The sequence below is a fragment of the Oryx dammah genome, unplaced genomic scaffold (assembly GCF_014754425.2).
Source record: "Oryx dammah isolate SB20612 unplaced genomic scaffold, SCBI_Odam_1.1 HiC_scaffold_13, whole genome shotgun sequence".
NCBI lineage: Eukaryota > Metazoa > Chordata > Mammalia > Artiodactyla > Bovidae > Oryx > Oryx dammah.
In genome coordinates, this window is record NW_024070197.1 from 28,769,323 (window position 1) to 28,784,827 (window position 15,505).

General features: G+C 48.3%; 1 protein-coding gene across 1 annotated transcript in view; it reads right to left on the reverse strand.

Moving 5' to 3' along the window:
* Window positions 1–12,183: 12,183 nt before the first annotated feature.
* Window positions 12,184–15,505, reverse strand: part of CDH3 (cadherin 3) — a 48,990-nt gene continuing 45,668 nt past the window's right edge. The window contains exon 16 of the mRNA XM_040253259.1: window positions 12,184–13,016. Coding sequence (XP_040109193.1) covers window positions 12,807–13,016 — 210 coding nt within the window. The 3' untranslated portion in view covers window positions 12,184–12,806. The remainder of the gene's footprint in view (window positions 13,017–15,505) is intronic.

Genomic DNA, 15,505 nt, shown 5'->3' on the forward strand with positions numbered 1-15,505 from the left:
CAGTGAAAGTGCTGAGTACAAACTGTGGGACCACCAGGGAATTCTCAAAAACTCCCAAGAAATTTCTTAAGATGAGGGGTTGTTGCTGCTGGTAGCTTTACTGACTACCATTTTCTTTTGGAGTTCTCATTGGCCTCATGTCATCCACAGCAATTCAACTGCTCTTGTTTGAAACCTCTCTCACGGGGTTGTCCAGGATGGGGTGCTCTCACAGCTTCAGGACCCCAGGTCCAGTGGCTCACAGCTTCCTCCATCCCCAGCTTCCAGGAAGCGCCAGGGGTCAATGGGGTGACTTATTCCTCTTCCTCCCAACCGCCCACAACTGCCTGGCAGCTCATGAAATGATATACACAAGGGCCCTGAATCTCTTTCTTTCATGGCCTGTGCTCAGGCCTCACCCCTCAGCTTTGCTTCTCTCCAGTAAACCACCCATGGGAGGAGAAGAGGAATATGAAGTACAGGATGTGGGTTCCCTTCATGATAAGGGGTCACCACTTCTCCACTCTTTCTCTTCCTTCCTCTCCAGCTGGTGGTGACTTCCCTTTCCCATCTCTAGAAGGAAGCAGAACAGATGCTGAGAAGCTGGCACCAAGGCCCCCTACCTTCCAAGGTCCCCTGGCCTGCAGGCAGCCCAAAACCCTCTCCAGAACCCCACACCTGTAGAACCCTACTGCACCTGAACATTTCCACTTCCACATCCAATAGGCACCTCAAAGTGCTCAAAAATACAGGCAAATTCAGAACAAAACTCACCATTGCCCTTCTCTGACCTGCTCTTCTGCTTGTCTTCATTTCAGAAAATGGCACCATTATCAACCCAGCTGCCCAGGGCAGAAACCTGAATATCGTGTCCTTAATGCCTTCCTCTTGCTCACTGCCTATATCTGATCAGCCATGGAATCCTTCCAAAGATCCCTGAATCTAACCATTTCTTTTTTCTTTGGCTGTGCCATGCAGGTTGCGGGATCTTAGTTTCCCAACCATGGATCAAATCCTGCACCCTTATCAGGGAAAATGTGGAGTCTGAACTGCTGGACCGCTAGGGAATTCCCTCTACCCACTTCTGTCCACCCCACCCCCCGACCTTTGTCCCAGCCAGCCTCACCCCTAATCAGCTAGCAACAGTGCCTTGTATGCTCGTTGGTTCCCCTTTGCCCACAAATGCACTCTCCTTGTTTCTACCCCTGCTTTGTGCTCCAGAAGCCTGACCTGTCTGTAGGGGCGGCACCAGTTCCAGATCCTTGCCTTCTGCTCCTAGCAAGGAACCCATAAGAGATGGGGCTGGTAGGAGAGTGATTAAGACGCCCCTCTCCCGTCCCTGCCAGCTGAGGTTTGGCAGTGGCTGCATTCTACGACCTACGGCCACAGCTCCTGTCATATGGACCCTCTACTGTGGCTCCAGCTCTCACTGGGGCGTGAAAAGTCATTTCCTCCCCTTGTCCTATGTCCCATCAGACCTAAGCGTGGTGATGGCTTCCCATCTGCTAGTCCCAGGGGTGTCCAGCTATCCCACACTGGTGATGGAGCCCAGTGATTCTCAACTAGAGATGACTGTGCCCTTCCCTGGGAATATCTGGCAATTCTGAGAGAGGTTTTTGGTTGTCACAGCTGGGGAGGGGTGCCACCGGTATCTAATGGGGGGAGGCCAGGGATTCGGCTGAACATCTTACAATGCGCAGAACAGCCCCCACCCCACCCCTCGACAAAGAACTATCCCTCCCACAAGTCAACAGTGCTGAGCTCAAGAAACCTTGCAACCACACTGTGAACAGTACCTGCATCAACTCTGCGCACTTGATCTTTTGAGTTTCTTTCTGTTTCTTGCCAGCATCCTGACTGATACATCAGGTCTCCCCTTTTTCTCTTTCTCCCTCTCCAGTTCATTCTCCACACAGGTAGCCTGAGGGCTCTGCCTCGCTGCCTCATTCCTCACTTTCATTTTTTAAAAATCTAACTTTTGAGATGGGTAAGGCATTCACCTAGTTTAAAAATAACAGGAGGACTTTCCTGGTGGTCCAGTGGTTAAGACTCTGCACTCCCAAAGAAGGGGGGAAGGGTTCAATCCCTGGTTGGGGAACTAAGAGCCCACATGCTTCACTGTGTGGCCAAAAAAAATCAAACCAAACCAACCAAACAAAAAACAAAAAAAAAAATCATACAACACAAAAAAGGTATGAAGTACAAGTGTCTCTCCCACTCCTGTCAGCTGTCCAACTAATCAATTCCCAGCCCTCTCCCAGCAGTTAACTACTGTTAGGAGTTTCTTTATATTTTTCTAGAGCTGTGCAGTCCAATATGGTCGCTACTAGCCACATGTGGCTATTAGATTTAAATTTAATAATTAAGTTAAAAATTATGCTCCTTGGTCACATTAGCTACAATTCAAGTGTCATCTGTGGCTAGTGGCTGCTGTGTTAGTCAGCTGAAATACAGAACATTTTCATCATCAGAAAAAATTCTATTGCATGGGGTTGTACTACAGTTTCTCTCGGCAAATTTACATAAGAAATTCATGTTAAAAAAAAGAGAAATTTATGTAGTCTCATTTTCCTCATTTTTTATACAAAAGGTAGCACACATTCCACATTGTTCTTCAACTTGTTTTTTCACTTGACAAGATATCTCATGGATCTTTCCACATTTCTGCAGAAAGAGCTTTCTTTTCTCTTTTTTGTTTTCAGTTGTAGAAACCTTCCCTGACTCCACCTCAGGTCAGACTAAGATCCCCAGCCCTGTAATTTGCCTGGTTCTTCCTGTCTCCTGGTCTCCACGCAGTGAGTGTGACACAGTTTATTTATGCAGTCACTCACTGATGGACTAAGGGCTGCGGCCAATCTTTTGCTCTTACAGACAATGCAACCACAGTGAGTGGCCCTGTCCACCTAGAATTTGGCATGTAAACGTGTCTATCTAGAACACACCCATGAGGGATCATTCCAGAGTATCAACTTGGTCATGCCTCTCCCCTCCTCAGCACATGCGGCTCCTCCTGATCTCCTTCTCCAGCCCACAGCAAACTCCTATGCAGCCCTCAGGTCTCAGCTTGGATGTCACCTCTTCCAGGAAGCCTCCCTGACTCCACATCAATCACATCAGATTAAGATCACCCGCCCTGTAATTGCCTGGTTCTTCCTGGTCTCCTCCCTCAGTCTGGAGCTTTATAAGCGATGCACAGTGTGGGGCTGTCTTGTTTTTCCATGTATCCCCAGGGCCTGGCACTCAGTAGGGGTCCAACAAATATTTGTTGAATGACACAGCAGGTACCAAGTTCTGGCAGTGGTTCTTTCCAGCACTTCGTGGGCTCTCGAACCAAGGAGCTAGTGAGGAGAACCCCACTGAGCAGCTGATTCAGATGGGGAAACTGAAGCACAGAGGTGGCAGGCAGCCTTTGGATCAGCCTCCCTGACTCTAATCTCTTTTTTCTAGCTCACTTTATAGTTAATAACAACAAAAATAATAGTATTAACATTAACTATAAGGTTAATATTTACCAAGTATTTCTATGTGCTAAATGCTGCTCTAAGTGTGTTACATGAATTAACTTATTTGATTGTTGCAGCAACTCTGTGAGGTACCTACCCCCATCATCCCCATCTTACAGGCAGAGAAACTGATAACTTGTCACGAATAGCAGAGAATGACTTGAACCCAGGCTCTGGGGCTTCAGAGCTCACACTCTTATGCACTCTGCTGAGCTATCTACTAGTCTTGGCAGCTTCTCCCTTATCCAAAGTTCACTGTGGCTCTTCATCAACTCTCAAACCCAGAGCTTCTTCTCTTGTCATCCCCATCCCTCCCAACTTGACTTAGTTTATTTTCTACTTCATTGGGTTCTCCCAGAACAAGATCCTGAGACCTGAGCCAGACTGAGCTCTCCTAGCCATTTCTCTCTATGCCTCAGTTTTCTCATCTGTACAGGTCAATGGCAAAGGAAAGCATGGCACTCTCCTTTCTTTTAGCCTCTTCATCCAACTCCCATGTATCCTTTAAGGACAATTTAAAGAGCATCTGCCTTCAGGAAGTCTTCTCAGATGTCTCCAGCCCCTAAAGTTCCCTCCCACTCTTCCCTGAAGGTAGGCAACTATTAATGCTCAGATTAGCACTTAATTCTTCTTTTATATTCTGGATTGTAAATTGCCCCCCATGCCCTCCTCAACAAAGAAAGTGATACTCTTTGAAAGAACATAGAAGATAAAAAGCAGAGCGTGGATTTCAATTTTGGAGCTTCATTCTTTGAAGTACCACCTTCCTGTGCACGTGTACGCTTGTATACATGTTTACGGCATATCCAAGGTCCACCTTCACTAATCCTTACTTAATACTGTTTCTTTAAATGAACTATTTAAAACTTAGAAAAACTTATTTTAAATGAAAAACTAACAGTATTGTAAATGAAAAAACAGCATCCTTTGCCATAACTAAAGTGAAAATAAATACAATGATGATGGAACAGTGTCCTTAATTTCTAGGCCTTGCTTCTCTGGTTAAGAGAGAACCATAAAGATTAAAGTCACTGAAGACTTGCTAAGCACAAAAAAGAGGACTCTTTCCTTGACCCAAGGAGAAAAAAGACAGAAAACTGAAAATGAAATTACTTTCTCTGTGTATGATTCAGGATCACATAAGACTTTAATACTTTGCTCACGCATCACCCAACACCCTCTCACATCCCACACAGGCCCAAAGCCTATACTCTAGGAGTTGGTCAGGACAGACAGAACCAGCACCATCTTTCATCTCCACCTCTCTCTAGCCTCAGTCTGTAGGATGGAATGAACATAACCACCCCAAGACTGCTGCAGGGTTAAATGAGATGTTAAAAAAAAAAAAAAGCAATGTTACAAGTGGCATCCCTGGATTCTCTAAGCTCTGCTGCTTACCATCTGGGCATGACCATGGTGACTTACCTTGCCTCCCTGGGCCTCAGCTTCCTCACTTCCAAAAGGGAAATTACAGAGGACTTCTTGGGTGGTCCAGCGGTCATGATTCCACACTTCCAGTGCAGGGGGCATGGGTTCCATCCCTGGTCAGGGAACTAAGATCCTGCCTGCCACATGGTCGGGGAGGTAGTTTATAAAAACCTTCCTTGAGGGCTGTAAAGCACCTTTATTCCTTTATTTGACAAACATTTATTGAATACCTACAATGTTCCAGGAACTATTCCATGGGCTGGAGATATAGCGTGAAAAAAAGAAATAAAATCCCTGTTCTCATGGAGCTTATATTAAATGGGGGTTTGGAAGGGCAGAGGACAGATGGATAAAATATATTCTCTGTCCATGGGATTCTCCAGTCAAGAATACTGGAGTGTGTAGCCATTCTCTTTTCCAGGGAATTTTCCCAAACCAGGGATTGAAGCCGGGTCTCCTGCATTGCAGGCAAATTCCTTACCATCTGAGCCACCAGGGAAACCCCATAGTACAGTACAGTGAGAAGTAATAAACACTATGGAAAAATAAGGTATGGTGGGTGGGGGCAGGGTTACACTTCTGAAGTGGGACAGAATCTCTAACCGGTAGACATTTGGGTGATGCTTGAAAGAGGTGAGGAGCCGTGATACCAGGGGTGAGGAGCATGTCAGGCGGAGGGCACAGCAAGTGCAAAGGCCCCAAAGTGGGAACCAGCCTGCACGATCCTGAGAAGAACAGGAAGCTGACTAGCCAGAACAGTGGTGAGGGGACAGCAGTGGGAGGAGAGGTCCCAGGGCTATGGGGTCAGATCCTGCAGAGCCTGCTGGGTCATTTTTAAAACTCTGGTTTTGATTTGCAGTGAAACGTCAGTCAGGGTATCATCTTACACATAGTACGTGCACATAACTCACAGCTGCTCTAAAGGTAGTAATTCCCGAAATTACTTAGCATTGCCTCACTGGAAGCCTTGGGTTGTCAGGCTCCAGGGTGACAAGAGGCCTGCCCTCTGCTGCCCTGTTGGCTGGCCCTGGTTTACTGGAAGGCAGTGGGACGGGAATGGATGGAAGCAAGCCCGGGCATTCCTGACCCACCCATCCCCTCTCAGATTCCTCTCCAGGCCCGTCACACCCCTGCTGCATGCTGGGCAGTGGGCACAGGAATGCTGAGGCAGCTGAGGGCTGGACTCCATCTGGACTTGCAGAAGGTCTAACAACAAGCAACAACAACAGTGATGGTGGCGGTTACCAGTTATTGAGCCCCAGTTGCCTGTCTGGCAGAGCACTGAGTGCTTTTCACATATCGCCTCACACTGGCCTGCTGTTAGCCCTTGGAGGGAGGTGTGGTCTGGGGGGAAAGGGGGCTGGTGATCCACACCCTCGCCTCTGTGACCTCTAGGGGCTCTATTCTTCACCAGGGCTTTGTGCCCCCAGACCCGGGGCTTCTTTGTGACAGCTCCTTTCCCTCAGTCCAGGCGCCCCCGACAGAGAAGAATCTTGCCACTCCAGCCTGCCAACTCCGCAGCTGCCTGCAGGTCTGGACAGGTCCAGGCCGCCTTCTCCGTGGCTGAGAATGGAGCAGAAGAGGAATCAGGTTTCGCCAACTCTGGGATGGAGGCGAGGCTGCTGAGTCGGCTTTTCCAGGACTGCTGGGATCAGGCCCTGCCTTCATCTCAGCCTGCAGGCCGAGTGTGGAGGTGGCGGCTCAGGACTGGGCACTTGGGCCCCACCTTGTACCCTTCCAACCTCATCTCCCACTGCTTTCTTGCTCCTCCCTCTGTCCAGCAGCTCCCTGAGGGACTCAGCTGAAGTTCCCATAGCACTCCGGCCTCAGGGCCTTAGCATTCGCAACTTTTCCTAGACATAGCTGCATATTTGTTCCCCAGTATTCTTCATTCTTTGCTCAAATGACCCCTTCTCAGCAAGGCCTTTTCTGACTACTAAAATCAAACACTCATTCCAGCCCCTTATTTCCTATACCCATCATAGGGAGTTGGTGATGGACAGGGAATTCTGGCATGCTGCAGTCCATGGGGTTGCAGAGTCAGACACGATTGAGCGACTGAACTGAACTGATCCCAGCTTTACCTTCCTCTATAGCCTCACCTTTCACTGTTCTATTTTACTGATTCATCTTGTTTACAGTCTGTCTCCCACTGAATGTTAGCAGGATGGCCCTTAGGCTGGGCAGGAAGGCCCTGCTCTGAGCCTCCTGCCCTTTCTAAGGAGCTATGGAGCTGTGACTCCTAGAACCTGTGTCTCCCACCCTGCCCAGCACAAATAGTCCCAGCCCCTCCCCACATCTGTCCTGAGGTAAGCCAGCACAGCCTGGGTGTATTCCCAGGCCCAAGGTCAGTGGACAGCTACTTGTTTAGATCAGTGGACTGAGCTTGGATGGGTGGGCTGGGGAATACACACACACATACACACACACGAGTGCACAAGGACCCTCATGGTATAGGATGGAGCCTGGGTTGAGGAGAATGGCAAGCTGACTGCCACTCCTGGGCTGGGGGCTAACTCTGCCCACCTAGTACCCTAGGTGTCTGGGAACCCAGATTAAAACCTGGTCTTCCAGATAGCTATGAAGACATACTTGTCCATGTAGGAAGAGAGGATCTTTTATTTAACAGTTTATGACCTCAACTTATATGGTATGTGGATCCTCAGTTCAGTTCAGTTCAATTGCTCAGTCGTGTCTGACTCTTTGCAACCCCGTGGACTGCAGCACACCAGGCTTCCCTATCCATCACCAACTCCTGGTGTTTACTCAAACTCATGTCTGTTGAGTTGGTGATGCCATCCAACCATATCATCCTCTGTCGTCCCCTTCTCCTCCCACCTTCAATCTTTCCCAGCCTCAGGGTCTTTTCAAATGTGGACCCCACACACATTTTTTTCCCCCACTGCCACTTCCTGCTCCCATATATTAGGACAGGATTTTTTCATTTTCTGCATTTCTATATTCCCTGCAACCTAGAACAGGTTGCACAGCCTGGCATAGAACACACATTCAATAAATAGTTGTTAAATTAATGAATATAAAAGCCCTATGGTGATGTCCCACATGCCCCAGAAGCAGTTGGAAATGCTGTGGCTTTTCTGGGTCAGGACTTTAGAGTCTCAGGATCAGGTATGGCCAACTCTGTCATGGTGGGAGCGGGAGGGGAGGCTATGCCATATCTGAAGGGTCTTCTCCACTGCCTGCCTGTGCTCATACTCCCAATGAAGTTGAAAATTTTTTTCTTATTAGTTAAAAAAAAGCGCCTGTAATACTAGGGAATCAAGGAGACCTGGACCCCAAAACAGTCACTTCCTGGCTCTGTATATTCATTAATCTCTCTGATGCTCAATTTCCTTTAAAAAAGAAAACCCCACATGGTTGCTGGTGGCAGAATGTACATAACTGACTGACTACACGCGTGTGAAGGGCCTGGCCAGTCATTGCCCGATAAACAGTAACCGCCACCACCACTCTCATCATCACTATCACCATCACCATGTCCAAGGCAGTTCCTGCCACATGGCAGCCAGTGTGACGGTTCCACCCCCAGTTCCCTCTCGGTGACCAGGTTGAGTAGCGCTGGCCGTGCTGTGGTTTGAGTGAATGGTGCCCTCTGCTGGCTTCATGGGGGAAGTGCCTCCAGGGAAGTAACAGCTGTGGCTGAAATCTTCTGTGGTCGGGAAGGGTGGTTTCCATCCAAGGTTTGAGTGTGGAGATAACTGGCCCTGTCAGTAACTCAGCTCCCACCACTGTAGTGCGGAGAACACCTACTCCAGTGCCAGACACCCTTCTAAGCACTTTTCAGATATTAACTCACTCCTACATCTTCCAGTTGATAAAAAGCGAGGCACAGAAAGGTTAAGTGATTAGCCTAAGGGGTCACTCCTAGAGGTCCTGGGATTTGAACCTGTGCCTTGAATCATGCCTCCCCAATGGGAGGTGAGAGGTAGGCTCTGCCTTTAGCCACAAGGCATGGGGCCCCCAGTGAGTCTGGAACTGGACACGCAGGGTGTGGGCTGCCCAAGAAGCTTCCCAGGGTGACCGCCCTATCCTTTCAATGACATGACTGTTGCCTGGCTGATCTCAGGGCCCCTTCCTTACTGGCCAGCCCTCAGCATTTCCCTACCTGGGTCTTCTTGCTGCATCCCTGTGTGGTCCTGTGGTTAGGAAAGTCCATGTCTAGGACCATAGGAAGCCAGGAATTCGAGGCCTCAGCTACTTGCCAGCCTTCCAGGGATGACAGCCATCCCTTCGGGCCCCTCCAGGCCTGGAGCAAAGCCTGCCTGGTGATACAGGTCCTATTGGCAGCCTTTCTGGGAGGAAAAAAAAAGATGGTCAGGTCAGGTACCAGGGAAAAGGCATGGTGAGATGTGAGTCTTGGGATCTGCCTGTCTGAGCTCCACTGGAGGGATCTTGGGGAGTGCTTGGTTTTGGAACCTCTATCTTTTACAATCTGAAAAATGACAGGGGCAGATTTTCAAAATGCTCTGCATTTGGGTTCTTAAGGAGAAACATTGGGAGGACAAGGCCAAAGGCCAGTCTCCAAGTAAACTGATCCCTTCTTCCCATGGTTTTATTTTTTAGTTAGACTAGGGTTCTGCAACTTTGGCTTTAAGTCTGGAGGGGAAATCATTTAACAGAATGAGCCTGAGGGGTCCTTTCAGCACCAACCCATCATCCTGGACCTTCAGTCAGAATCAGGCAGCCTCGATCCCAACCAGGACCATGGGCCCCCTCACTTCTCTGCAGTTGTTGGAGGACTGGCGTTGAGGCGTCTGCAGAGATGGATGTTCCAGGGAATTTATTTTAACACTGTTACGGGTAAAAAACTAGAATCACTAGTGCCCATGGGTGGCAGTGAGACTCAGTTCAGTTCAGTTCAGTCGCACAGTCGTGTCTGACTCTTCACAACCCCATGGACTGCAGCACGCCAGACCTCCCTGTCCGTAAACCCATGCTAATATGAGACTTCCCTGGTGGTGTCCAGTGGTTAAGAGTCTGTGCTTCCACTGCAGGGGGCCCGGGTTCAACCCTTGGCTGGGGAACTAAGATCTCACATGCTGCATGGCATGGCTAAACAAAAAACACCATGCTAACTCATGACAATAAGGCAATGTATCATTGCACATCCTGTTAGAAAAGATACAATGCAAAATGTACATGCAGTGCATTGGAGGGTGGGGGGAGTAAAGGATGGAAGGATGCACGCTCAATTGTTGCACATCAAAATGTGAAGGATTAACGTTCAGTGTGTGCAAAGGGCAACATTCAAGTAGTCCCCACTGGTATGGCTGGCCACATTGGTTATCTACAGTTAGCATTCACTCTGAGTGGTTGGCCCTGCTGAGTCACTAGCTGCAAATATTCTGACTTATTACAGGTCTTAAAGCCCAGAGTCCATTTTGCAGAAGAGACGCAGGTCCCAAGTGAGAAGGTGACATAACATCCATCCCCATCACAGAGCCCAGGATCCTTCTTTCCAGATCACTCAGAGGCTGCAGGGCAGTTCTATTGCCAAGGGAATCCAGATCCACTGCAGAGAGCAGGCTTGGCTAGGAAAGGCTACTTTTGCTCCTCCACTCCCCCTCCAAAAAATCTTAGAGGAGGAAGGCCAGCCTGGACAGTGGCTGCTTGGTTTTATTATTAGTCTCAGTGAAGATACAGGGTTTCAGGCTTTATTCATACTTCTCAGAGAGGAGTTTAAGATAATGGGCAGCAGGTGTTTGCTGGTTGAGACACCTAATCCTTCCCACACAACCCTATCAGCAAGAGCTGCAGGGCCCTGGTGGAGGGGACGCTGAGGTTGAGGGAGCCAGAGCCTGCAGCTCCAGGGAGAGATAGGAGGCAGCCAGAAGCGTGGGCTGAGGCGCTGTGGACCTAGGGTGGGTGAGACGCTTTCTTATCAGACTTTGTTTCCTTTAAACTTCCCCATCCAGGGTCTAAGGCTTCAGGATACCCACAGCCTTACCCTTCAGAGTCAATTCAGTCGCTCAGTCGTGTCTGACTCTGTGACCCCATGGACTGCAGCACCCCACGCTCTCCTGTCCCTCACCAACTCCCGGAGCTTGCTCAAACTCATGTCCCTCGAATCGGTGATGCCATCCAACCATCTCACACTCTGTCATCCCTTTCTCCTCCTGCCTTCAATCTTTAAGACTCTTCCGGGTCTCAAATTGCGTGGGCACCAGAATCACCTGGAAGGCTTGTCAGGTGAGACTAGAGTCCCACTTGATCGCAGTTGCGGGTTAGGCAGTGGTGTTGAGGCTGCTGGTCTAGGGACGGCCCTCCAGAGTACCATTTCTTTACAGAATCGGTCATTCTCTTGCAGGGAGACATCTATTTCCACTTCGGTGATCTTCGTGGCTTCACTTCAGATTCTTTTCTTCTAGCTCATTGTAAAGATAAATTTAAAACTTTGCTTTAACAAGGGCACACATGGAATTCCTGCTGCCTCTTCATCCTTATTCCTGCCATCTGTGCCCTGTTGTTGCCAGGAATGTTCTAATTTCACTGACATCCTGGGTGAGTTCTCTAATATTCTGGCTTGATTCTGGTGACAAACAGGCGTCATTTAACAAAAAATAAAATGAGGCCATTCTTAAAATGAGGAAGATACCCTCAGAGGGTCATAGTGAGGATTTGTTGAAAGGAAATAATAGGAAGTTAAGTGCTGCCTGGGTCTAAAAAGTATTGACTAAATGGTGGCTGTTATCAATGAACATGGATAGCACCTGCTATGTGCTGGATATGAACTCACTTCATCTCCACAGAAACTTCCAATTTTACAAATGAAAAACCTGAGCAGGTAGAGGTTAAGCAACTTGCTAGGAAGTAGTAGAGCTGGACCCTACCGCCCCCCCGCCCCCGACACACCACCCCGCAAACATCCTGCCTTTCGACCTAAAGCCCACAGCACAAAGAGGAAATCTCCCCATACTGCTGATCCAGAAAAGAGGAAATCTCCCAGTACTGCAGCTGTGGTGCGGCTCGGTCAGGAGTAAGGAAGTTAATGGTTCTCACACAGGGACAGCAGCTCTCATCTGTAGGTAGGCAAGCTGACATCTGCCTCCTCCCAGGTTGGTAAACAAATCCTGAGCTTCCACTACTATCAGGAGGAAGCTGGGATGAAGCCCACATGGATAAAAGCACAACTTCACACAACTCTGCAAGTTATAGAAAACCACTGAATTGTACACTTTACATGAGTGGATATGGTATGTGAATTATACGTCAACAAAACTATAAAAAAAAACCCCAAAACTTCACTCTCCTGTCACCTCTGGGAAAAAGTTCCTTTAATAAAAAAGTTCTAGTACATTTACAGGATTGTCATCACTCTTCATCTACAGCACTCGATATGGAAAATAAAAAATAAAGGACCACCTAGACGCGCTCAGTATAAAAACGCAGTTATCCAATCAACAGGAGGCCTGGGGGCCAAGAGACCAGAGAGAAATGCGTGAGGGCACACCTGGGCTTCTGGAGCGCTCCAGGGGTGGTTGAGGACCTGCCTCTCACTTTTTGAAAATAGCATTAAAAAAAAAAAATGCAGATTGTGGTAAGAGACCTCTTACTAAGGAGAAGGGTCCATTCCACAGCAAAAGCCATCATGGGGGAGTCAGAGTCAGTCAAGACCCAGGACCCAGCGCTGAGCATTTTATGGTAGAGGGGAGACTCCCAGAAATTGGGCAGCCCTGGCCTAGGTTAAGAGGTGCTCACTGTTGAAATCAAACTGCCCGCATTCCTCCATTCTGAAAGGCATAGAGACCTGCCCCTTTGGTCAGCTTCGAGGCCTCTTCCCTCCAAGTTGCTAAGGCCAATTCTCAATAAGTCCTTGGCCAACATGGGGACAAAGACCCCTTGGAGACGCTGCTGCAGCCCGGCGTTTAGGGAGTCCTAGTCGTCCTGGCCCCCGCCGTACATGTCCGCCAGCTTCTTGAAGCGGCTGCCCCACTCATTCAGATAGTTGTAGTCTTGGTCCTGGTCAGAGGCTGAGGAGGTGAGCGAGCTCAGAGAGGCGGCATCAGAGCCACTGCCCTCATAGTCGAATACCAACAGGGAGTCGTAGGGCGGGGCTGTGGGGTCTGTGTTGGCCGCCTTCAGGTTCTGGGGGATGGAGAGCAGGGTGTTAGGAGCTGTGGGACCAGACACCGGGCAGCTGCGAGAGTTCAGGAAAGTGAACTCACTTGGCTGAGCCTGAGTTTCCTCATCTGCGAAGCCCTGTCTCCCCTCCCTTAAGGTTTTGAAGGTTGAACATGAAATGCACATAAATCCTTAGCACAAGACCCAGCTGAGAGCGAGTGCTCAGTGCCACAGGCCAGCGGATGAGGGTGGGGACGCTGAAGTCAGACTTCACACACGAGTGTGTAGACCTGGGCAAGCCTCTTAAAAGTCTCCATGCCTTTGTTTCCCTCATCTCAAAAATGCATGCTAAGTCGCTTCAGTCGTGTCTGACTCTTTGCAACCCCATAGACTGTAGGCTGCCAAGCTCCTCTGTCTATGGGATTCTCCAGACAAGAATACTGGAGTGGGGTGCCATGCCCTCCTCCAGGGGATCTTCCTGACTCAGGGATCGAACTCACGTCTCTTTATGTCTCATGCAATGCCACCTCAGAAGCCCCCCATCTCAAAAATGGGGAGACTTCATGTAGTTTCAGAGGAAGAAATAATGTATGTAAATATAAAAGTGCATATTAGAGTTACAGGGGACCATAACAGAATTCCTCCTCTGCAGAGCTGACATGGCTAGGCATTAAATGAGACAGTTATTTGCAAACTATCCAACACAAATATTCTGAAAACTGTCTTCAACCGGAGAGAAGATCTCCTGGCCTTTGGCTCCAAGGCAAAGATGCCCTGAGCAACTTTCCCCTTTGTACAGGATTTTCAAATGTGCTTAAGAACAGAGTCTCACCACTGGGCTAGTTCGAGAAAGCGAGAAAGGTAAGCAGGGTCAGGCCAGAGTAAGGTATCCTGACCACCCACTGAGCCCTGTGCCTACAGCTGCTTTCTCCAACCTCCCAAATCCATCCATCCTTCCCTCCTTCCTCTCCTGCTCCTTCCTCCCTCCCTCTTATTAAAAACCTTTTACTGACTACTTTCATGGTACCAGCTTCACATCATTATCTCCTATGTATATTTTATTTCTTATATATATATATATATAGTGTATATTTTATTTCTTGGGGAACTAAAAAAACATCAGAGCTTATGAATTCTCTGGTGATCCAGGGGCTAGATCTCTGCGATTCCACTTCAGGGTGCACAGGTTCCACCCTGGTTGGGGAACTAAGATCCTGCATGCTGTGGAGCATGGCAAAAAAAAAAAAAAGAATATCTGGGTCCAAGGCACTGATATTTTAAAAAATTCCTTCGATAAATCAAGTATGTGCCCAGAATTGAGAATATGGGGGACACTTAGCAGCAAGAGCTGTCATTACCTAATACAGGATAGGTGCCAGGCCAGTGGTTCCCAAATTAAATTACCTGGGAATCTTTTAATTAATTTATTTTTTAATTGAAGGATAATTGCTTTACAGAATTTTGTTGTTTTCTGTCAAAGCTCAACATGAATCAGCCATAGGTATATATATATCCCCTCCCTCCCATCTCCCTCCCCATCCCACCCCTCTAGGTTGATACAGAGCCCCTGTTTGAGTTTCCAGAGAAAGTAACATACAATTACCATATGTAAAACAGATAGCCAAGAGGAATTACCTGGGAATCTTAAAAAAAAATATTCTGAAGCCTGGCCCACATCCAGATCAATTAAATCACAGTCCAAGGGGTGGGGTGGGTGGGGTTGGGGGGTGGTCAGAGGCTTCAGTGTTTGAAGTTCCCCAGGAGATTCCCTGAGATAGCACTGCTCCAGGTCCTTACTCATCCAGTCCTTAAACCAACCTATCCCAGAGGCCCCTCAACTTTGCTCCACACTGGAATCACCTGAGATCTTTACAAATTCAAACCCAGGGAGTCTGGCTCCCGAGTTTTCTCCTAACAACCACTGTATGTGTTGAATAAAGAAATAATTCCTAATCAAAACTCCTGTCAAACCAGAGATCACCTAAAAAAGTCAAGAGCCTTGACTCCTAGTTCATCTAGACTGCAACAGAGCCTGCTCTTCCTCATTGGTTTTTATTGATCAAATTGTTCATCTGTGCCAGACCCAGTCCTCTCTTACTTTTGTTCGATGATAAATGAAAGTGAAAGTGTTAGTCACTCAGTCATGTCTGACTCTTTGTGACTCCATGGACGATAGCCTGCTAGGTTCCTCTGTTCATGGAATCCTCCAGGCAAGAATACCGGAGTGGGGTGCCATTTCCTCCACCAGAGGATCTTCCCGACCCAGGGATTGAACTCAGGTCTCTAGCAATGCAGGCAGATTCTTACCATGTGAGCCACCAGGGCAGATGAGATAAACATCAACAAACTAAAAGAAAAGAGAGAATTCCTGACCTATTCTTTAACCACTTCGAAACTTTAGGTTTAATGGAGGAGGCAACAGGAGGCCCAGTAGTGGCTATATATGCCAAAGGTCATACAGCTAGCTTGTTGGTGACAGACCCAGGATTTGAACCCAGAGCCAAGACTCCAAG